Below are 24,538 nucleotides of genomic sequence, written 5' to 3'. Positions count from 1 at the left end.
CGTCATTAGGAAGCGCTTTGTGAATGTAGTTGGACAGAAAAAGAAATAAAATAAAACGTCTCCTGCACCTGGGCCTCCAGCTTCTCCTCCGTGAGGTTCATCATCTCCTCGTAGCTCATGCTGGCGAACAGGTAGGCATACTTGTGCAATCGGAGGCTCTTGAGCCAGCTGGGCACATCTGCAAGCAACCACACACACCAGTAGAGCTATGAAGCTACCGTGGCACTTGCAAACCGTGCGCACATTTAAGAGCCAACTGAAACGAAACTTCGATCTGGCTAAATCGGTTACAAATGTGCAGCACACATACTACTCGAGTAATCCTGATGCGAAGCTGCCAGTCCGGTAATTGTCGATTTTCTTAATTTACAATTAAATTCTGGAGTCTTACGTGCCAGAACGAATAGATGATCATGAGGCACGCCAAAGCGGGGGACTCCGGATCATTTTGGAGCAGCTGGGGTTCTTTTAACGTGCATCCCAATGCACGGAAAATGGGCATTATTGCCATTCGCCCCCATCGAAATGCAACTGCCGTGTGGCTACCTCGAGCTTAGCGGTGCCAACTCTATAGGCACTATGTTGCCGTGGCGGGTGAATATTTTCTCATGAACCAGCCTTTGTAGAGTGCCTAACCAGACGATGCAGTTGCCTGGTGGTTAGCAGATGTGAAGCACATGCAGACCATGCCATGACCAGGCACCAGATAAACTCGCAAAATCATGCCGAACCGTCACACTGGTTTTTAATGTTCAAGGTTTTCTATCATTTTTCAAGGCACCGTTTCATTTTTAAAAAATATTTTTCCTCCAGTTTCGTTATTAAAATGCCTATTTCTGTTAGCTTATCGCAAGGCGTCTATTCGCACCTTAAATGCAAAGTTTTGCATAGCGGCTTCATTATATGTGCGCTACCGGGAAAAAGACTTTTCACACGATCCAAAATTTCATTGCAGTTGGTTTAAGAGGAACCTTAAGCTCAGGCCTACGTCTGATGCCACCTATTCAAGTACATGTAAACACAGGAATGCTTTTCCGAGATAACACCTGGACTGATAAGGAAATTTGCTGCACTTGAGAGAAAATGTAAAATTCTAGCGACTGCTGCAACCGGAACTTTGATTTAAGAAATCTGAATTTTCTACTAAAACTGCAAAACATTGGTATGTGTGAAAAATATAGAAGCATAAATTCTACAAATCGTTAACTCTGCATTAAGAAGAGATATCGCAGTTCTGTGAACAGCATCCGTCGTAACATTCAAAATGGACAAATATTATTTATCAATTTATATTTTACATGAATTTGTTACAATGTTTACAAGGGTTACAATGTCAGCAAGAGCCCTACTCACATATTTGCACTGTATTAAAGAGCCATGTATAATCACAACAATTTTGCCTGCTTTAGATTTGCTATTAGATGCAATTTACAGAATGGCAGGATCACTTTTCATTGCTTAGTTACGGAGTTGTAAACTTTATAGTTTTGTTTCCTTAAAATTTGTGGCCATCGCAGCGATTCTTACTTTAAAAAATTTACAACATAATAAAAAATCTGCTTCATACCAGATTTAAATTTTTTCTATTAATACAACAAACCTCATTAAATTTGGTGCAGTGGCTGACAAGAAAAACTATTCTCCTTTCCCATGTATTTAGATGGAATCTCCCGAGCTAAAGCTTCCTCCTGAGCAGCAAATGTAACACCAACTTCCTGAACAAGAAAAACTGTCATCACCCAAAATTTCCATAAAGCTTTACTGGAAATCCTTTCCAATGGGGTTTCCTTTGTACCTTCTTGCTGCTTCTCAGGTAGATGACAGTACATCTGTTTAACGAAAACTTGCTCCACCTTGTGGATTTCAGCAGAAACTAATTTGCCGTAGCGTCAAAGCATAAAAATGAACAAACCTTTTTAAAATCTGCGACTTGGTGAAGTCACAAAGTGGCACTAAGCAGCGACAAGCACTTCAATTTCCTTTCCACTGTATTCATGCTTGCAGAGTTTCACCGCATCTCAGTTTACAAGGCGCCAGTTTAGATCACCCCCCCCCCCCAATTGTAGAATATAAAAGAATAAAACTAAGGTGGAATGTGAACAATATTCTGCTTGCTTCTGTTGTAAAAGCTCGTTTATCAGACTGCTTTAGAAAGAATGTGCTGGATGGAAATGTGTTTTTACAGGTAGTTGCTACTTCAGGTTTTGCAAAGACTTATCCAGAAACTTTGCACCTGCTATCCTAAATGGAAACTTAAGTGATGTATAACTGCCTTTACACGCTTCTTAAGCTCTTCCAAAATGCTACCTTTCAACTTCTTTACTGATTTTTTACTCACTTCCACCTGCAACGTCACACTTCCGAAAACCTTCAGGGGTTGCTTTCAATATATGCAGCTAACTGCATATACTACAGTCAACTACAGTCAACTTAGGTGAATCTCTGAAAAGACCAGACATTTCTGTTTTTGTTAGCGAGAGCCTAATAAAACACAGTCCAGAACAGAACTATGCCTGATAGCCCAAACAGACAGATACGTGTACTCAAAGCCACGATCATGACCAGGTCGGTAGTGTCATTTCGCAAGGCCCCACTCAATGTAGACAGCAGCTGAAAGACGTAGGTGCATTTTGACTATTCCCATAATGACTTACGAGTGTCCTCCAAGTGCCACTTTTGGCCTCATTTCTCTCTGCCCTCCTACCCGGGGAGCCGAAGACGTTTCCATTTGCCAAAGGGCACATCCGAATTGGGAGGTGTTCAAGATGCACCGACAACCTTGCGGACCAATCAATGTTTTGAGGTAGCAGCTAACTGCCCAAGCTTGGATTATCATTTAGTCGACTGTGCTTCTAACAACCTTCAAGCTACCCTCCACACTACCTTATGTGCGTTAACTTCCAATGCCATCTTTTCGGTACACTTAAATTGTCGTACCACTAAAGTCAGTCAGTCAGTCAGTCAGTTTTTATTTGCAGGAAAATCACATCATCCTGCGGGTGGCAGAGACTAAAGGCATGATTGCCTGACGAGGTCTCTGCCCCCGTCAGGACTCTGCAATCACCGCCACCGTTCAGCTTCACCACCAGCGTTCAGCTCAGCATGCAGTTTGTAACCCTAACACTACATCACAAGACATTATATATGAACTCATTGCGCATGTTGAAGTATCTGACATCCCTACTGCACAATGTACTAGGCAAACTTCAGAATAAAGAGAGCAAAGGTTTGGCATGCACTAATAGGCCTTTATTACTTCCAATAATGGCTACCACCCATACAGAAGTGGGCTTCCCTACAAGTCCTCTTATAATGGAGAAGCTAGCTTCGACAAAGGCACCCAAGCTTCCACGCACATTGCAGACACCTTCAAAATGACACCGAGCTTAATGAATGTGGACGTGACCTGTAACGTGTTTTGACAGTATGCCCCGGAATGTAAATAAATGTGCTTACAACACCAGCTACATCGCCTGTCCACCTAATGTGCAAATTACAATGACGAACCTGTGAACTGCCCCTTTTTATTTTTTCTAAACACTTGGTTCACATTTTTGGCTGCGTTCACACCAGCCTTGGCCAAAGTTAGCACCAAGCTGCTCAGAGCAAGCGGCGCATCCACAGGGTGCGTCGCAAAACGAAACTTCGTGGTACAAACAAAGCATGCAAAAGACGACGCACGCCACAGACACGAAAACGCTCAGGCAGGCACATGCACCAGTGAGACAAAGAGAGGTGGCAAGGTTGTCAAGTACCGCAAAGGCACTTGCCCTTCATGCCAGAGCCATCAAGGTTGAAACCTAGCTGGCCCAGGTCCTCAGTTCCGTGACCCTCAGAACCCGAGGATGCCCCGCTGCTCTGGGGGGACAGGGGTGGGCCGATGGTTTCCGCTTCGTGTGGAGGGCCAGGGGGCGGGCCGCACCGCCAGTCCACCTGCAAGAAGCAGGAGCAAAGGTTATTACTGTGGCCAAGGGCCAACAAACGCAATATTGACTTGCATTTCACTATGTCGCCCCTCCATAAGCTCCACCCATACTTGCAAGGTTGCTTTGTTATGCTTCGCCGATCAAGTGAACGAGACTATTTATGCTCCGTATACAACATTAGCGCCGACATCAACGAGCAGGACAGAGCCAAAGAAACAAGTAAAACACAGCCAGCGCTTAACAATGACCAATTCGCCCAAGTTCACCCTTCGTAAACAACATCTGCATCAAATGCCAAGAGGAACCTGACCATCGCAACTACTACAGCTGAGTGCATGTGACGCATCATTACTGGGTATATTATTAAAGCGAAGATTTCTTTGCCGAGGGGAACATGCCTTGAGGCTGTAGTGGTTGTGCGGTGAAAAGGAGGGCAAGTGTAAAGCACGGCTCTCATTGGCTGGCTGCTTCAGTGATGATGTCGTCGCCACGGCTGCGGAAGCACAGCTGCATTTGGTGAGGGCGGAAAAAGCACACCTCATTGGCATGCATTATGCCGGTGTTCTGGGCTGGCTTGTTCATTAACATAAGCAACAGAGAAGATGGCTCCATACGGAGCAGCCTATTGGTCAGTGAGCAGCAATGCAAGCTGCTTTAGACAAAAGGTGACAAGCTTGATCACAGCGAGAGGTGACCAAGGCCGTCAAGCAATGAGAACCTTGACGTGCTTTGGCGATAATCTTCGACGATTCTTGCATATTTTTTCACACTGCCGTATTCAATGTGATGCCGAGTTTAACATCCGCGCCCAGCAAAACCTCATTAAATTCCATGTCTTACCGGGAATAGGAAATTTCTCTATCCTTTGCAAACTGCAATTCAATTTTTCTTTGGCTAAATGGATTACACCTGAGAAACTCATGCCACTAATCTTGGCAAAGCCACCAAGCTGGTAATTGCATTATTTATTTATTTATTTATTTATTTATTTATTTATTTATTTATTTATTTATTTAGATGCTTCTAAACAGCATCTAAGGATACGAAGTGTGCACCTGGTGGTTAGTGGCTATGACGCAAGCGCCAGCACCTCATCTCGGAGATTTCTCAGCGCAGCGCAGGCAACCATGGCAACGCGTCATCTCGAGAGGGGAGGGGGGGGGGTGACGTGGAGGAGAGGAGTACAGGTCATGCGTCCCTTCCAGCGAGTAATAATGGAGGCGTTTCTTTCAGTTTCAGTATTAAAAACTACTACTTTTGCAAGCTTTTCGCGACACTTCCCCTCACATTTTGAATGAAAACTCTCGCAGGGAAGTTCCTCTGTAGACTACCTTAAACTAGGCTTCTTATGCAGTCCAAACTCACCGAGGTGGGGTGAGATCCAAGCAGTCGCCCTGGCCCAAAGCCCTGCTGTGCCTGCGGCAGCTGCTGGTGCAGGGACGTGGTGGAGCATGGTGGTGTCAGGCTGCTGCTGCGCTTGAGCATTGGCTGGGAGAGCGACTGGCCTGCAGCACAAGGTGGGGACACTGCCTCAATCAAAGAGCCAGATGGTCACACTGAACCTACACCGGAGCATCCGGTCGACTAGACAGGCAGGCAGAGATAGCTGGAAGATTGATTGATTGACTGGCACACAGATGCACAGATGGAGAGATGGGGATAGTCGCTGACTGATTTTTTGGGCTTGCTCGATCCCCGCACTTACTTCGTTCTGATGCATGCTTGATGCATGCTCGATCACATCTGAGGCGACCAAAGGGCCAGTAGTCGTTGCACGAATAGGAGGCGGCGGGTAAGCTATAGGGCTTACTCGAGAGTTGCAAGCGCCAACTCACTCAGCGGTGGCGTAGTGGTAGAGCGTCCGCCTCGCATGCAAGAGGACCGTGGTTCGAATCCCGGTGCCGCGCAATTTTTCAACGGATTAAAGAAAAAATTTGTGCTGATAAAATTGTATAAACAGGCCTGGAGTGCGGCCTGATCCTGGTGACGAGAACCAGTAATGCACTCCCTCACCAGAGGGAGTGGCCACCTGGTGGAGTACTCGGCCACAGCCTCCTATATGAATACAACAATCAAACCCTGGCCCTCAGTCCCCAGCAACTGCAAAGCAACTGACCACGGCAGCGGTCAGACCTGTGACGCAGCAGAGGGTGCTAAGAATCTCTGGGTCCGGACAGGCCGCCATTGGAATCCGACAGGCCGCCATTGGAATTTGGCAAGCAAAGAGCCACCCTTGACATGCACACAGACTAGACTGGCAGCCATACACATGAGCCAGAGTTTGCATTTACAGGTATTTCCTACAACCCTACTGTGATAAGCACCTTTAACTATCTGTTTCACAGCACGTGGGGCGTAGTGTACTGCAAGCTTTTAATAATCGATAACCCAAATGCGTTGCCGTTCACTGCTGCAGGCAGCGTGAAAAGTAAGCGCCATGTTTCGCTCTGGCAGAATCGTATTCCAGTGTCACCCACCAGCTCGATTTCACTTCAGTTTCCCATCGCCGGCTCAAAACAATGCGACAGGAAAATGACAATGTGCATGCTGGGTCGCTAAAGCCCCACCAGCACGGCGTGCGGCAATGCCTCGTGCGGCAACGATTTGCGCAGCGCTTCACCTTACGTAAATTTCAACTACAGCTGCATCTTTCTAATTTTTTTGTGACTACAAATCGTACATTTCCCCGGTTATAGGTATATTCGCCTGTTTTTTTTTCGAAAATGTATGAACAAGGTTCTACCTTACTTAAATGAAGCCCAAAATATAGCAAAGTTCTTTAATGAAATTTTCAGCGGAACTGCAATTGTAAAAGAATGTCCAAAGCCACTTTTACTGCCAAAATTTGTTTGTCAAGACTAGCCAATTATTTTCATTTTACAGATCCCCCTTGTCCAAAATCAGTCGGCACTGTAGATAGATGGATCGATAAATACAGATAAAAACTGATAAAGACAGATCACTGACTCTTAGATACATAGTTAAACTTTGATGTAATGAAGTCAGTAAAGTTTGCAATTTGCCTTATTACATCGAAATTTAGTTATATTGAAATTTGGTCTTTTTTGCAAATAAGTACAGTCACCAACGAATTTTTCTTACATTAAAGGGGCTGGAAAAGTTTCCAAATTATCGGACAAATAAAGGAAGTCAATTTGAAAAAGAAAAAAAATTTTGTTGAATCAGAGTTTGTGATGAAAGATGCAGTTTCACGGCTTGTCGACAATATCTTCACGTCTGCAATACAAATTTTGACAATTTCTCTATATTGAAGCTCATTACTATATTGAGATTTAACTGTACAATTATAGGGTGGTTGACTGATAGATATATACATGGATGAACAGATGGACGGACAGACAGACCGATTGGCTGACTGATCCATCAACTGATCAATCTAGTAAGTGGTTGAGTGAGTAATCCACCAAGCGGAGCCACTGACCAGCAGGCGCGTAAGTGGACAGGTTGCTCGGGTGCAGCGCCATGTGACTGGAGTCAAGACCAGGAGGCAGGGAGCCGCCCGCAGTGCCCAGCGGTGCCAGCCCGAATCCATTCAGGTCACCGCCCCCGTAGTGGTGGTGATGGTGGTGGTGGTGGTTGTGGCCGTTGAGAGAGCCGAGGCCGTCGACGGCCGCCCACGAGTCGAGACCGCCGGTCGGAGGCCGCCCAGAGGCCAGGCTGCCTCCTCCATCATCCAGGCCAGCCGTGCCGTTGAGGGACTCGGCACCGCCGCCTCCGTGTTCTTGGTACCTGCCAGGGAGACGAGGCACACCAGACTTCGTGAGGCTTCTTTTCGCGCAGTTCTATTCATTTCTTATCAGCAAGCCTGCTACTGAGTATCCAATACTGGGGATAGCGGGTCTGTGGCTAAGTGTAAGCCGATGGCAAAGGGCAAGAACACTAGAAAGCGGAGGTACCGTTGACAACCGATAATTCGGACTCCATGAGGAACCTAAATAAGTCCGAACTATCAAATGTCCGGAAAAAAACGAATATAAAAAAAAAAAGATTTTATTTATGTTTTAAGGCCTCTGTGCAAGGAAGAAGTGGTCGATTCATTGCTACACGCACTTCCACTTACGTGCAACCAAGCTTGCCTATATTGCTGACAGTTTTGTTTTATCTCTGTACGCCGATGCAAGGACTGCAAAGGCTGGAGTCCACATGTGAAGGCTCCGGAGCACACATCATCATCATCACCATCATCATCGTCATCATTCTAATTAGAGTCGCTGTTCAACGGTGGGAGAACTTGCTCAATTGTTTGTTTCATCATCGTTCAGTTCGCCACACGACGATACCACGCTGTTGACGTCTGCAAAGTCTTCAAATGTTCCGACGGCAGAAGTTGGCACACCGCAGCCTAGCAGGTGATCAATGATGTCCGCGTTTGAGCTCGTTGCCCTAGGCAGCAGTTTAGGCGCTACAGTTGCGGAGTCGGGCTCATTCGGACTGCAACTCAAGACTCATTTGGAGTCGGACTGCGAGGGCACCATTGGTGCCATTTGGCGTGGACTGTCAATAACTTTACAAGAAAGACTTCTTGGAGCCAGAAGAGCGCTGTCTCGAACGCATACTAAGCAACAAGCACAGAAAGGCGGAAACTCTCCAGAAGGAAAATTCAACAAACAAGAGCGGGCCATGCGTGGTCGTGCGGGAATGGATGTGATGATCACGATGTTGATGCAATACAATTGCGTGCGCGATTGCAATTGCAATCGCGATGTTGATGATGTTGATACAATTTAGGCAAAGCCTTGAAGATCGGCATTTGCAGTTAAATTTCTGAGGCGCATCGCTGCGACCAAGGCAAGGGCTCAAGGATTACCATCTAGTGTGTAATCGAATGTAGTGCTGGCGGCTGTCCGAAATATCAGTCGTCTTTACGCATTAATTCTAGGGGTCATTGGCAGTGTCACGAAGCTGTCCAACGAAATACCGAGCATGTCCGGATTATTGGTGTCCAAGCTTATCGGCCGGCGACTGTATAAAAAGACAATGTGAATTTATGAGCAAATTCATAGACTAAACAGGTTTCGACGCATTAGCATCACTGTCCATTGGGTGTAGACCCAATGGACAGTGATGCCGTTGGGTCTGCATTGGGACTGTCATTGGCTCTGCAGACCGAATGACAGTCCATGACCACAACAAAGACCTTGTGGACCACCATGCTCATTCTTCATTGCCCCCCTCCCCCGTAACTCCTCCTCTTTCTCTTCCCTCGGATCCTTTGCCGAGACATGCACGCTCCCATCTCCCCCCCTATATGCTCCCTTCACCACAATCTTTGGCGGGTGGTGGTAGTCTCTCTCCAGAAACTTCGGGCCAGTAAGATCCCGTACGCAAGCCACCACATCCAGTACTCAATGTACTCCCTTCCTGCGCCTGCAGTGGATACCTGTCATCTAGTTTGGACATGCTTTGGGACAAAGACAGTCAACGAAAATGCACTCAGAGATGTGAATTTAGGAACTGAACTACGCAACTATGAGAGATTGCTCATGGACAATACATTTCATAAGTTTCCATTGTAGTATCTGCATGAAACGGACCTCCATGGTTACATATCATTTCATGCCCACGTTATGTCATGTCGTAACCCAGGCCGGTAAAAAAAAAACACGTCAAAATCTACAGCCCCAACTCCATACACTGTCTGTGGATACAGGCTTGCTGTTTCTGGTGAATTACTCTTTATACATTTTAGCCAATTTGGACAATTTGGACTTGAACAATTTGGACTTGGACAATTTAGCCACTTGTCCAAGATTTACTGTGCAGTAGCTAATCAGCCACCACTGAGTGTTCACCTTCTTGGTTGGGCATCCACAATAAAGTGTACAATCGGTGAGAGAAAAGGCATGGCCTGACCGAGGGGAAGGTCACATGGTGTGCACATGTGACATGGCAATGCAGTCGATCCCGCATATATCAAACTCGGATATACTGAATTATTGTCTACATCGAACAATTGAAAAATGCCCTTGAAGATCCAATGCAAAGGTATAGCGATGTACTATACGTACATCGAACTCCTGTTCACCGCCGCATTCGATATATCGAACGCTGCTCCGCACTGCACACTTGAAAATGGGCTTCTCCGGAAGGTGACGCGATTACTTCCCACAATGTCAAAAATAATTTAATGTCAATAAATTTGAAATGGCTCTGTTTTAGCAGATGCTGCCAAACAAGAGATTGAATCTGAAGGGTAGTACATGCCATGGACGAAAAATGAGCAGGCTGCTCTCAGTTTTGCTCGATATGCATATGGACAGCTTGTGCAAACTGTGACCGTTTGTTATCAGCAAAAGCAAATCGCCACCTTGCTTCAAGAACGCAATTGGACACCTGGTCCGATATGTGTTTTACGAGAAAGTGTGGATCACACTCGATCTTTTCACTGAGCGGTGTCGTGCGTGGGATGCCGAAATGAAAATGTTGCACTGCCAGGTTTTTAGTCCTGTAGAGAAAGGCTCTCTGCAACCGGCACTTTAAAGCATGCCAATGTGGGCTTTGTGCTTTCCAAACTAAAACTTGTGTTGCAAACACTATAGCTGGTCCTTTTCTTGACAGAGGTTAGAGAGATTTAAAGGAGCACTGACACATATTTTCAAGATTCTAGAAAATTGACCACGCACGCAGAGCACAAAAGCTCGTGTGACACTTGGCAAGTACGAAGCTCAGGGAACAGCTGTGAGGGATGTTAATTTGACACCAAAGTCGGTCTAAACATGCCAGACTTGGCATCATCGACATTATCGCAGCATCATGACACAGAGCAAAGTTTGCTGACATGGCAATGCGACCAGCATAACAACATAGTTCATACCTAAATATTCAACACCCAGTGAAATATTAGATAATGCTAGCTTGACGCTCATGCCAATGGCAGAAGGCAGGGCGCTGCCCTGGCTTCGCCTCCGAGGTGGTCGAGCGTAGCAATGATGGTGCATCGTCACTTTGTCACTTTGTCACTTTGTCGTCGTTACAGCAGGACGTGTAATCCACATCTCGGGACACCCTCTAATCCCTCCATGCACAAGCCATACATGCATCATCAGTGGGACAGCAAGTCAGCGTTGGTGTGAATCTGCCTCGAGCATCCACATAATTGCAATAACAAATAAACAAACAAGAGCGCTGCCCATGTTTCTACTGGCGACGCTAGCGTGTGGCAGCCTTGCGGGAATCCAGCAAGTCAGTGTTTCGTGGCCTCACGGTGCTTCCACCTTCTGGTCACCTAAACCGAAGCCGACTCTAGAATCAAGTATTAGAGCAAATTATTGAGTGCCCTCACACGCTTGGCGGTATTTTTCTTTCTGATGGTTTACAAGGCTTAAGCCTTTGCATAAATAAATAAATAAGAATGACAAGTCCGAAATGATAGGTTAGTTCTACTTGAAGAAAGCACAGTGATGGCGTACTCAGTGTAGACAGGAGGAAGAACAGGAAGTTCCTCATTCGGCCCGCCAGCAACTGCTGTGCCGTGAATGCTACGCACTCTCCAATGGAGCTTCACTGGTCTGCAGGGGAGGCTAAGAACAAATCAATTCGATATAAAATTCGTTTCAAAAAATATGCGCGCTAGCGTTTTGAAGACACCCAAATTACCTCAAGGTGAATTTTTACATTATTTGGCAATATTTCAATGATAATGTTGTCCAAATATCTTGTTCTTTCTTTTGCTACAGACACCCTCCAAGGACGAGAGTGCGAACGGGTGATTCGTGGGTCGCTACCTGGAGGAGGAGATGCGCTCCTCGAGGTGCCTGAGCCAGAGGGTGAGAAGGCGGCGGTCGTCCCGAGAGTTGATGGCTGGGTGGATGAGTGAGTAGGACAGCAGCTGGCGGGCACCCTCCACCAGTGGTCGGCAGTCCAAGGCATGAGCCAGCACCTGAGCACGAGCATACCGGTCGAACGCGAGACATTACGGATAGGACACTCCCACAGCTGCAGTGAATAAAATGAACAAAAGGAACATTCAAATGGGCCGGATGTACAGACTTTCGTCCAATACGAAAGGGGGAAACACCTCGTCTACGTTAGAACCACAGTTCCTGCAGACAGGCAAGTCAGAACCTCACCCATTGCTATTTGTTATGTTGTTCTCCTGTTGAAGAATCCTGCTCATGGAACTTTTTCTCATTACAAAGCACGCACAAGGAAAGCTACCAGCTCTTAAGAGGACGCTTTAGCTTCGGCGCTCCCATCTAAATACATGTAAAAGGAGAATTCGTTTTTCTTGGCAACCACTGCATCAAATTTGGCGAGGTTTGTTGCATTTAAAAGAAAAACTTAATATCTAGTGACTATTGGTTTCGAATTTTTTATTTCGGTCGTCAATTTTTTTATTAAAAATTGGCAAGAAATAGACAATTTTCAGAAAATGAAATTATCAAGTTTACAACTCTGTAAGAGCAACGAAAAATGATATCCCACTTCTGTGAATCGCACCTAATAGTACATCTAAAGCGGACAAAATTGATAGGCTACACATGAATCTAAAAAAATTTAGTGATATGAAAATACAGCTTTTGCAGAACACTTGTACACAACATAACAAATTCACATAAAATATAAAATGACATCGAATTTGTCCGCTTTCAGTGATCTAATGGGTGCCGCCTACAGAACCGCGATATCTGTTCTTGATGCAAACAGGGAGTCTACCAAGTTGGCATTTCCAAATTCCCTGAGTTTTCCAGATTTTCCCTGAGTGCCTTTGCAAAATTCCCTGGGTGACCCAGAAATTTGTTTTATGCAAAGATAGGCTGACACCACGTCGCCCAATGCTGTCACTCTCTAGCAAGCACGTTTAAAAAAAACTGACTTAATCCAGTTTGAATAGTAAGGAGCAGCGTTTATCTTGCTCCAAAAGAAAACAGAAGGCAGGTGTTAGTAAAAAGCACAGCGAATAGAATATCTTCGAAAAAAATGGCAAAACCCATTGCAAATTGAGTCGAGCATTCTCAAATACGAATAAAAAGGAGATGCATACAAAGGCAAATATATCCAAATATGAGCTATTTCTATCAACTTATAGCAACCTCATTGGTATGAGGCCCAAACTTTGTAACAAGTGAGATTCTCTCTCAGCAGCTGGAAAGTTAACCTCAACTGTCCTGACATACTCTCAGCCCACGCACAACTCCTCAGTGTTGTGTTTCACTGCTTTTAAGTGTTTATTTGGTTTGGATGATCGTCACCTGCATCTCGGCGTCAGCCACCACTTTGTTTTTTTAGCTCAGCTTCCTTGAAAGAAGCGACAGCACGCTTCCGTTCCTGTTCATCCCTCAATGCATAGGTCCTTTGTGTTCTCATCCTCCTTGCGTCAAAGGCAATTAGTTGTGATTCCTCTCTCTTACTCAAGTCAGCATTACAGCAACTTCCGTTCCCTTTCAATAAAATTACAGCTAATTTTCCCTGATAGAAACAGAAATTCCCTGAGTTTTCCCTATTTTCAGACTACCTAAAATTCCTGAGAATTCCCAGTTTTCCCGGTTGGTAGACACCCTCAGCAGAGCTATTAATTTGTAAACTTTGTGCTTCTGTTTTTTTTTCAAACTTCCGGATTTTTGAAAATCTCTAAGAATATTCAGGCCCTAAATCGAAATTCCGCTTCCAACATTCACTAGAATTTAACTTTCACTCTCAAATGCAACAAATCACATTAAAATCGGTCTGGGGGTCATCTCAGAAAAACGTTTTTGCGTTGTACACGTATTTGAATAGGCCGCATCGGAGTTGGGCTAGAGCTAAAGCTTCCTCTTAACACAAATACAGTGTTCCCTTTCATATTGCGACGACCCTGTACACCCCTGCGATAACTACGCAACCTTATTCGCCACAATCACTACAGGGGCCAAGACACTAAATTTTCGAGCTCGAATTAGACAGCTGACAAAATGTAGGCGCCTTTGGTGCAATAAAAGGTTTGCATAAAATTTTTTTTTTTGCATCGCAGTTAAATCATACAAGTCTGTCAGTACTAATGGGGGATGAAATGGAACACTTTCTGCAGCATGAATAGGTGGTGCAATTCTCTACAACTCCTTTAATTGGCATATTGATAATTAATAAAAAGTAATATGTTACATAATTAGTTATAGCAATTTATTTTGTGTCGGGGTCTAAAGTATTACTGGCAGAGTATACAAGATCTCAAGCACTTTCTCTGCAGTAAAACCACTCAAGTATAAGGAAATATTTAGAAATTTGTCATGTTGCAGTGCCATGCCGGTGCTTCGATTTTGGTGCGAAATTTAACAAAGGGAAAGTTGCCCTTCATTTTTTCATTAGTAACACATATTCTTGCATAAAAAGAACAAAAATGAAATTTTTAAAATAAAATAATCACCAGACTGGACGAATTTAATGTTTCTATTTATTGCTCATTTAGTCCCTTAACTGCCCTGACAAATTTTGAAAAACATTTTAGAAGTGCAGAATGTTTTTAGGCTTGTTTAGGCTTGCACAAGTCACACCAATTTTTTTTTTTTTTAAGGAAATAAGGGACCAGAAATGCTTATTGTCTTTTTACTTTTTCTGTTGATAAAAAAAATAGCAAAAGTCATTGTGTATCATTTATTTCACTAAATTACTAGAAACTGCACACACACATGTGAAAGAGTTACGGAAAGTTCACAACGAGTTACCACGTCATCGAGTGCCAGAAGACAGTTGTGATGACGAGTTAGCTCATCATGGGCAGTGAAGGGTTTGGATTCCTACCTCAATATCCACTGATCCCTACCTCAATATACTGATATTCTACCTGATACACTGATATACTACCTCAATATCCACAACAGACGCCCAATCATCTTTCCTCTATGCATTGAATAACCTAGCCAACCTCCAGTTATTTTTTTCAATGCCATCATCTGCCTGCCTCACACCTCTAATCCACATTGCCATGCATTCAACATGCAAAAACTGCAACCACGCTTGTCCCCACGTCAGACATAACCAAGATGGCGGATCAGGTGTGCCTCGTAGATGCAGTGGCTTCCAAGAAAGCAGCCACTATTTTCTTGTTGCATTGCAAGCATTCTCTGCGGCTTAAAGTTTTGTAGTGTCCGGTATTCCGTCCAATGCAGGCAGTTTGGGCAGATTGCCAGATGAGTGGACGCATAAGTGCCAGCGGCCAGAGTAGCGATACCACGTGGTGGCACAGAGCTCAACCAAACCAACACAGAGCTGCTCAAGTTTACACCAATGCCAGAAATTTACACCAGGAGCGAAGTAGGATACTTGGTAACTGCAATACCAGCTGTCTTCGTCTGGTTGAGCTCTGCACCACCGGGTGACATCACCACTCCAGGCGCTTATGTTTACGCCTCCGCCACGGAGTAAGACATTTAGGAGGTGAAACTCCCGTCAGCGCGAGCGAGCGCGGGCGACCATATAAGGTCACAATTCTTCTATGCACCGACGGAGCCATATACAGTGGCGGCACCATGCGGCGCGTTGTAGAAGCCGCAGTGAAAAAAAAAAAAATGCAGCGCCCGGGCAGGCGGCTCCAGCGCACTCTCAACGGCGGTGATTTCTTTCCAGGCCGCCAGCACGATAACGGCTCCGCGGGCATGTGACTTTTTCTGGTCGCCGCAAACAGCGGAGTTTCCACTCCTAAATGTTTCTTGCTCTGTGGCCTCCGCTCACCCCGCAATCCACCCGGCAACCTTAACCCTCGCTGTGTCAACGCCGGCGTGATGAAGGGAGCTAACGTGACCTCCAAAACTGGGGGGGGGGGGGGGGGGTGACAGCGCACATGAAACAACCAGCCATCTCAGCTCACCCCATCTTTGCACCCGCCACGATATGGCACACAGTCGGCCATGCACCGGGCATGTGCCTCTCTTCCCCTGAAATTTGTATTAGTATGCGGCCTGCCCAGCTTTCCCTTTCCTTCTTCACCCTCCCCTGTCAAGAACGTGCCCCTACCCTCCCACTTCCCCACCTCGAAAAAAATTTTGGGCCGCACCATCGGCACCGGGCAATGTACACGCACCTGCGGTATCATCGGCACCGGGCAATGTACACGCACCTGCGGTATGAGGCTGAGGTAGGCCGCCTTGGCTGCCTGGTTTCCCGGTGCGAGCAAGGGCAGCAGGCCGAGCAGTTGGCCCAGAGCCTGGTCGCGTGGCTCATGCGCAAGCCGCTCGATGTAGGCTGGGTCATTCGCGTGCCGCTCACGTTGGCGCAGCTCGGCACAGTCGGCCAGCGACCGGTCAAGCACCAGCGCCAGGAAGCGCGCCTGGGTCGGGCCCAGCCGGCGCAGCAGTGAGTACAGGCCCACCGTCTGCTCGCACGGGTTCCACAGCTCAAACCACGAGCCCATGGCCGCCACCTGGTCCCGGAAGACCAGGCTCGACTTCATGCCGCCGCCGCCCGCCACCGCGGCACCCGCCGGGGCCGCCCCGCCCGGTCCTGCAGAAGAGAAAAATACAAAGGTCACTTGATGACTCCCCTGCCCCGGTTTATTTCTCTCCAGCGATAGCTCTTAGGCGGGGTTGACCCGCCCGGTCCTGCAGACAAGTACAAATGTCACATGATGATGCCTCTACCGCGGTTTATTCCTCTCCAGTGATAGCTCTTAGGCGGGGTCGCTCATGTCAAATTCTGTGCATCGAGTACCGTCGTCATAGTGCATGTCCCCTTAGAATGAGATAGCGTTGAGAGCCACTTTGGACAAATTTTGTGCCATGTCTATCATCATCATTCGATGTTCCCTGTTACAGCGAAGCTGTTAAGTGAGGTTCTTGTGTAAAATTATGCGCTGTCTGTTGTAGGCATCGTCACCATCATGGTTCCCCTTACAGCGATAGCTTTCAGAGCCGCTTCGGGCAAATTGTCTAGCAACATAATGGTATACCAACTGGCCCAACCTGCCACCCTAAGTTACAAATTTTGTGTCACGGGTATCACGCGGGTCTCATGATCCACCATCATCCTTCGTCTTAGATCGATTGGTCAGAAGATGAAATAATTACCTGTATCTGCGTCCCCCCAACACGGGCACAGAAGGAAGAGCAACCAGACCAACCCAGTGAATAAATGCAATACAGTAAAAAAAAGAAAAGCTTGACCGATTCTGTTTAGCTCGGCAGCTGTTCTAGCGCCGAAACAGTTGGAGGCATCGATATTGAGAGAAATGAGTACGTGTGGTGTCCAAAGAGTCCCGAATGTTTACTCGCTTCCTGAACGTGACACCTTCGATTACACGAGTTGGACCAGGAAGTATTAAGAGAACAGGAGATCCAGCAGGCACTCTTCGTCAGGCTGTTTGCCATTCCATTTCAAACAAATATCACCATCATACCTGCACAAGCTTAAACTGTTTTTCTTTTTTCCTCGTTCCATGGCCTAAAAACGCGTGCAGGGTGACCATTTTCGCCTGTGTATCGTGCTCGGCCACCGGACGCGCAAGCTATGAAAAAAGTTAACCCTAAACCGCAAGGTAACTTCTCCACACATCTTCAATGTTACGTGGCGCTGCAGCACTGACTTCGCCAGGATGGAGAAATCGCAGCAACTACAACGGCAAACAGGTGCCAAGCTGGAATGATAACTAGAATGAACAAATATCACGTAACCACCCGCTTTAACACAGTCGCCTGCATCGTCTTTTATCGTTCCCTAAGCGTTTACTGTGGTTTCGGTACGCTGCTTCAGGTCGCGATATAAGAGTATCTATCTATCTATCTATCTATCTATCTATCTATCTATCTATCTATCTATCTATCTATCTATCTATCTATCTATCTATCTATCTCACGTAACCACCTGCTTTAACACACTCGCCTGCGTTGTCTTTTCTCTTCCCTAAGCGTTTAACTGTGGTTTCGGTACGCTGCTTCAGGTCACGATATAAGAGTGTGTGTGTGTGTGTGTGTGTGTGTGTGTGTGTGTGTGTGTGTGTGTGTGTGTGTGTGTGTGTGTGTGTGTGTGTGTGTGTGTGTGTGTGTGTGTGTGTGTGTCTGTCTGTCTGTCTGTCTGTCTGTCTGTCTGTCTGTCTGTCTGTCTGTCTGTCTGTCGCTTTCGTGCTGTACACCTTCAGGACCTTAGCTAATCCGAATGGCCAAGCATACCAGACTCTCTGTCTCTGCCTGAAAAACATTTATTTACATAAGTTTTGCACCAACACCAGGTGGGCTCCAGACCTGGGGCGCGATCGGGGATCGCTGTTAGGAGCGCGCGGCGCAACCAAACGCGCGCTCCGAACGACCCCCGATCGCCCCCCCCCCTCCCTCCCCTCTCCCGCCGCAGAACACCAGCGGCGAGCAGCACTACCGGAACCTGAATATACCTGGCTCGAGCACAATAACTTCACAAGAACGGCGGCACCGAGACCCGCCGCATTTCCAAAACGGAACCCCGGCTTGATTATGATGATGACGATTCTTAAAGGGACAATATGGGCAAATATTAAGTCAACGTTGACTGTTAAAAGATACTACTCCAGAAACCACCGAGTGTTTGTTGCGCGCCAATACTTGGTTTAAGAGAAAATCGCGTCTGAAGGGTCCGCATACCTTTAGCGCAATTCGAGTCGCCCGCCACCGAGCCGGGCATGGTGACGTTACACATGCCAGCACCGAACTTTACTGCCGTAGGTGAGTAAAATGACGCCCGACAGAGGGCGATACGGTCTTTTGCGCAAAAGGAGAAACTGAAACGGAGCGATACATTCGCCGCTGCGGCTGCTCTTGGTCAAGTGGCGTGGACTCGTCGGGCATCCCGTGACATCACATGGACGTGGAATTCTCTGCTACTTGCCCAGTTTGTGCAAGTTTCCCGAGTCAGCAAAAACAGATCGGCACCACGCGATAACGAAACTATACTGAAACGTGAAAGCGCGCGGGCGGCGCAGGGAAAAGCGAAACCTTTCGACCGCTTGCGTCATTCTGAAGGATAACGTCAAGAAGTCATTTTTTTTTCTTCCTAAAAATCGTATAGAAGTGAACAAGACGCACTTTCTTCCGTCTTATAATTCATTGCAATCATCTTTTTATTACGAATGCTCGAGTACTAGCGACAGAATTATAAATAAAGAGTGCCTACGTCATCGGGCTAGTACTTGAATGTCCCGGATGAGCATCAAGTCGTGTGTGTGCTGCCTTTACCTCAATTTCTCGATTACTAAAGCTTTGTTCGCGATCATATCGACACCTTAGACGTTCTCTAGCAGTTATGCATCCTTTTAGCTCGACTTTATCTTTGACGTTAGTGTCCCTTTAAAACACGGAGAACGTTGACATGACACGTGTCCGCAATGGGTGACGGACCGGGAATCGGGTGTCCTTAGGACAAAGCTCGCGGATAATGGCTACGGAACTGAAGCGAAGAGCTAGGACAGCTACAACTGAGAGAAAAAGAATATTGTGCGGTCTTGCAATCACACCCGATGAATCGACGATTGCATTACAGATATAGATTCGCTAGAGGACTGAGGTAGAAAAGAATTGGAATAAATAGGGCCTGTTCAACGAAAGAGGTAGGAATTAGCATTGCAAAGTTTTTTTTTTTTCTCTCTAGAAAGAAATGATGGACAGCGCTACGCACATCCCTGTGGCCCCAAGGAGTTAAAATTCAAAGCAAGGGAACATGAAGATCTTTAATAATCATAAACCAGAAACATAATAAACAATAACCTTATCAATGCATTTCCTCTGCATCGATTTTTTCTTCTTGTGCTATTTGCAGCATTTTAAAAAAAAAATGGCACAACTACGGCACGCTGTGGCATTCGCTGTATTCTGTTGAGTAGGCTTTCTCGCATAGCTAGGTTGCCAAGTGGTGCAACACGGACCAGCAGCGCCGTTTCGTCCCAGACCACACGCCGCTCGCACGCGCTGCGGCTAAGCGTGCATGCAGAGACGATGAATATAACGAACGCAAGATATTTCTTTCCTTGTGCATCATGCTGCACCCTCGTGCGCCTGAGTAATGGAAGGGAGCCAACCCTACAGCCATGATTTGGCCCTTGATCTCCCCATATTCCTAAACAGCTCTTGACTGAAGTTACTATGTGAAGAGCACAAGGCCACAAAATCGTAAGCCAGTTTGTTTGCACAAAAAGAAAGAAAAAAGAAGTCGCAGTTTCCCCCCGAAAGGATAAGCATCGATTGATACAGCAAACTGCGACAGCTACAGGAAGTTAGGATAGTAAACGAGTAACAGCACAAACAAAGCGACGTGACTGAAACAGACGAAGCACTTCGTCTGCCTCGGTCATGTGTCGTTGTTTGCGCTTTTACTCGTTCTCTTCAGACAAGCACTCACCGGCCAAAATTAACACATTAGGGATGGTACTTTTATCGGTCGTGTAAACTAGCAAACATTCGCTTACTAACTAAATTAACAAGCATGATGTCACAGACGTAGCACTCGATGACCGCGGACACTCGCTGGCAAAGCAATGGCGTCAGGCAGAGCGGCAGCAGCAGCGGAATACGAACTGACATTCGTGCTGCCCCTCGCTTCGACGCGAAGCGGCGAGAACATAGCACACAGAAAGCTATCAGCCCCCGGCGCGCCTAAATTCTGTACTCATCGTAGGTCCCTTTAAGATAGGGCCCACGCGGCCATGCACAGCCGATGGATGGATGGATGCTATGAGTGACCCCTTTGGAATGGCGCGGTGGGTTGCGCCACCACGCACTTGCCATTATACTGCATATTGTCCTACCTAGGATAAAAAAGAAAAATCACTAAAAAGGATGAAAAAAAAAACCACGATGAATTCCCATAACCAAATTTTCTGACCCCCTATTGTGAACTTTGTTATCATACTTGTACGTTTTTTTTTTTTTTTGTTTCCCTACTTCCACCAATCTTTCAATCGCCCCGCAGCCGGTGTAGAACGCCCCCTCCCTGGTGCCTTGCGCGCGCGAGATCGAGCCACCATCCTCGGCTCACCTTCGCACGCTTTCACTAGCATCAACCGCGTATGGGACGCTCCCACGCGGTCATCCATCTTGGACTTTATACGGAACATCACGGCAACGCCGACGGCTGAAATCCGCTTGTAATGTCCATACACTTGCTACCGCAATAAAAGTTATCGACGCGTAATATCGCTGCAAACGTGCCACCCTTTGACGAATCTTTCAAAGGTCGTCGACATATTTTTGAAGTTGTACAATATCGCACGCTTGTCGTAGGCGAAATGGTACTTCGTACGTACGAAGTTCGGGAAACGCGTTACGATATTTTATTTTGACACTGAATGGCGCTTTCAAAATGGCGCACCCGGCGTCATCGACGCCATCGCGACGTCATGACACGGTGACATTTGCTGACGTTACATATAGCAGTAAGCTAGGTATGATGACGGTGCCCATAAAACCGAAAAGGAAAGAAGTGCAGCGCTGCGCACTCCTTCTAGCGGTGTTCGCGTATGGTAGTCGAAGCTATCGCAGGCACAAAGCGAGCCAGTGTACCATGACGTGGTGGCACATCCATATGCTGAGTGCGGAAACTCCTTGAAAGTACTCCTTTGAAGGAGTACTCGCATTTTCGACGCCTTTTTCTCGATTGTCGGAGACAGTCCCACCTCCTCCGTTCTGTGTTTTTTTTTTACCACAAAATAAACTACTTGTCAATTTGTCTATTCAGTGAATGACAAGCTACATTGCTTTCAAAATAGCAACTAAGCGGAGCACTCAGATGACATTTCCAGCCTCGTCATTTCTTTCGCGTTAATCAAAGGTACAAACCCTTTAATACACCGGCAAAATAGTGAAGAGTATCGGTGCACCCCAAATAATTTACTATATACTTTATTACGGGTTAGTTTCGGTTTCCGTATTCGGGAGATGGGTGCGTCATGACGCCATGCCGCAGTCTCGCTCCGTTCCAGCGATATCCCTGCAGTTGCCACACCTGAAAGCTAAAGAAAGAAAAAGAGAAAGAGCGAAACGCGCGGCGATCCCATTTGCTTTTCTCCGAGCGACGCCATCACGCCTAGCCACATCGCCATGCAACGTCAGCAAATTTCGCCCTGTGCCATGACGTCACCCCCACGTCGACGACGACGCCGCCGAGTCCGGCCGTTCTCGCGACCGACTTCGGCATCGAATCAAAATTTAATCTCGCACCGCCCAACTTACGTGCTTGCCAGGTGCCGTGCTTATTAAAAAAAAAAAGAACGCGCGAGACAGGTGCAAGGTGGTGTTCCTTCGAAAATATATGCGTCAGTAGACTCGTTTAACTGCCGTCGCAGTATAAACGCAAGCAAAAAAAAAAAAAACAAGCAAGAATACAAACGCACAAAATAAAAAAAGGCCCCCGCGAGCGACGGCGGCCAGCATGCATGCAGCATCGGCTCGCCGGCGTCAAGGCCTTCCTTCCTTCAGCCGACGTCCTTGCCCTGCCACGCTCCGTTAGAAACTGCAAGGTATGCGCACCGAGCTAAGCTGGCGCGGCGAGACGGCGGCTGCCCAGAGAGAGAGAGAGGGTGGGAAGGAAAGGGACACTGCCCAACAACCTTAATTCAAGCGCGAGCAGTCTTACAGCTCGGCTACAGGCCGCATTGCATGCCACGTTCGTAAACATCGCAACGTGCGTTTCGACTGACGTCATCCGGGCGGACCCCGTCAGTCGACCACTGTGAGGAAGGACACCGGGGGGGGTTCGACTACTCGGTGAACCCAAGAGGAAATGCGTACACCTTCGGAGTCTTTTGCCCATACGAAAATTGAGGCTACTTCTATAAGCCGCCGCGTCGACTCGGTGGCTTACGCCGTTAAGGCACTGAGGTCGCGGGCTCGTGTCCCGGCCCCGGTGGTCCCATTCCCATGGGGGCGGAATTCAACATCGCTCGCGTAATTTGCGGGCATCCGGAGTAAGCTGAAAAACACTAATACTTAACAGATGGAAGGACATAAACTGCCTAATCGGACGTTTTGCAAAGCGCTCTGCAAACTTTCGGATTGGAATTTTTTTTGCCTAACTTCGTTGCGTCAGAAGTTTAATAGGTGTTTACTGTGCCGTCGCTGCTGCCAATGATGCAGCCTGTCGAAGCTTCCACGCTTAAAAGTAGAGACGAACTCTCGTGTCCGCCTCAGCCGCGAGGGTCGCAGCACAGGTTGGTTGGCACAAGCTGGTTAATTAATCTTGATTATTTGTCTAATTAAGCAAAATACAAAATATAACCTGGCGCGCTGCATACAAACGTGAAAAAAGTGTATTTCGCCGCGTCGTCTTGGAGTGCATCGGCATGTTTTTTAAGCTCTGGCTAAAGTTAGCTGAAACACCCTGTATATATAAGGGGCAAGTTTCTCTGCATTTCTCGACAATCCTCTGAGGTATTGACAATGTTCGGAGATGCGAAATCGGCTATGCGGCTACTTGGACGCATGACGAAAGCAAACCCTTATCCAGTGTCAGCTCCTCGCACTGCCGGGCTGCGCACTCTAGCGGAAAAGAATATTCGTAAACTTTCTTTTTCTTGCTTCCTTTCCAAGCGGTCAAAAATTCATCCAGAGTCGTCCACTACAGCGTCCCTCTAGCCAACGGTGCTTCCGTACATTAAGCCTCACAGTTTAAGTTACACAGTGTTCTAAGCAGCCTGCGAAAAATACATAAAAAATCAAGTGTTCGAAAGCATTCTCAATTAGAGGACTATAAAATTCACATTACGTTTCAAAGCAAATAAATACAATGCTGTCGCCAACAATGCGGAAGCTCTCGCTTCGTCGCGCACAAACGAAAACGGGTATAGACGGGAGACGCTTAGCGACCAAACAGAAAATGCCGACGACATACGAATCGGGTAATGTAATGCGCAGGTTAGATAACCGTTGGACCATTAGGGTTACAGAATGGGTACCAAGAGGAAGGAAGCGCAGTCGAGGACGGCAGAAGAATAGGCGGGGCGATGAAATTAGGAATTTCGCGGGCGCTAGCTGGAATCGGTTGGCGCATGACAGGGGTGATTGGAGATTGCAGGGAGAAGCCTTCGCCCTGCAGTGGACATAATAGGCTGACGATGATGATGATGATGATGACGAATCACACAGATCGCGAAGGAATTAAAACAGCAGCAGTGCCACAGCGCAATGAGACGACGGCAAGGGCGGACGGAGCACACGCCGTCACGCGGTCTTTGACCGCAGGTACAGTGGTTGCCGCTTCGTCATGTCCCAGGAGCCGCCATTACGACGTCGCAAACGGGGCACACAGTTTTCTTAAAATGGCGGTTCGGCCAGCAGCCGCGGCCGGCGAAAGTCCAGTGAAGGAATTCGACCAACGAAAGCTTCACTTTGAAACAAACGCACCTCACTTCTTTCCGCACGATCTGCCCTACTCTTGAGTGTCCACTGTCTTTTCACGCGCTCATTGGCACGGCGAGGTAGGTGCTCAGTTAACCGTGGCTCAATTACATCGCGCACTTCTGAGGCAGCCGTTGCGACACCGTGCATGCAGTCGAAGCACGCGAACCTCGGCTATGACGACGGGCGGCCGCTCCCGCCGCCACAAGGCAGAGCCTACACACAGCCTGCGCTATGTCGAAGATTGTGCGAGGGGGGGGGGGGGCAAACGCCGTCCGCGTTATGTCGTACACATACACGAGCGAGTGTGCGCCTCGCTGCCCCACATCA

At 47.1% G+C, this 24,538-nt stretch overlaps 1 protein-coding gene across 5 annotated transcripts in view; it reads right to left on the bottom strand.

The window, feature by feature from the left end:
- smg (sterile alpha motif domain containing protein 4 smaug) overlaps positions 1-24,538 on the bottom strand; it is a 129,702-nt gene that overhangs the window by 18,542 nt on the left and 86,622 nt on the right. For 4 of the 5 annotated variants that reach the window (XM_075699416.1, XM_075699418.1, XM_075699417.1 and 1 more), the window contains 6 exons: positions 15,979-16,361; positions 11,672-11,826; positions 7,369-7,676; positions 5,292-5,431; positions 3,756-3,933; positions 69-178 (listed from right to left, as the gene is read on the bottom strand). In XM_075699416.1, coding sequence (XP_075555531.1) covers positions 69-178; positions 3,756-3,933; positions 5,292-5,431; positions 7,369-7,676; positions 11,672-11,826; positions 15,979-16,311 — 1,224 coding nt within the window. In that variant the 5' untranslated portion in view covers positions 16,312-16,361. The remainder of the gene's footprint in view (positions 1-68; positions 179-3,755; positions 3,934-5,291; positions 5,432-7,368; positions 7,677-11,671; positions 11,827-15,978; positions 16,362-24,538) is intronic. The other variant, XM_075699415.1, reaches the window with a different exon arrangement.

This window comes from Dermacentor variabilis, chromosome 7 (genome assembly GCF_050947875.1).
Source record: "Dermacentor variabilis isolate Ectoservices chromosome 7, ASM5094787v1, whole genome shotgun sequence".
In the NCBI taxonomy this organism is placed as follows: Eukaryota; Metazoa; Arthropoda; class Arachnida; order Ixodida; family Ixodidae; genus Dermacentor; species Dermacentor variabilis.
This window is presented reverse-complemented; position numbering and strand designations above follow the sequence as displayed.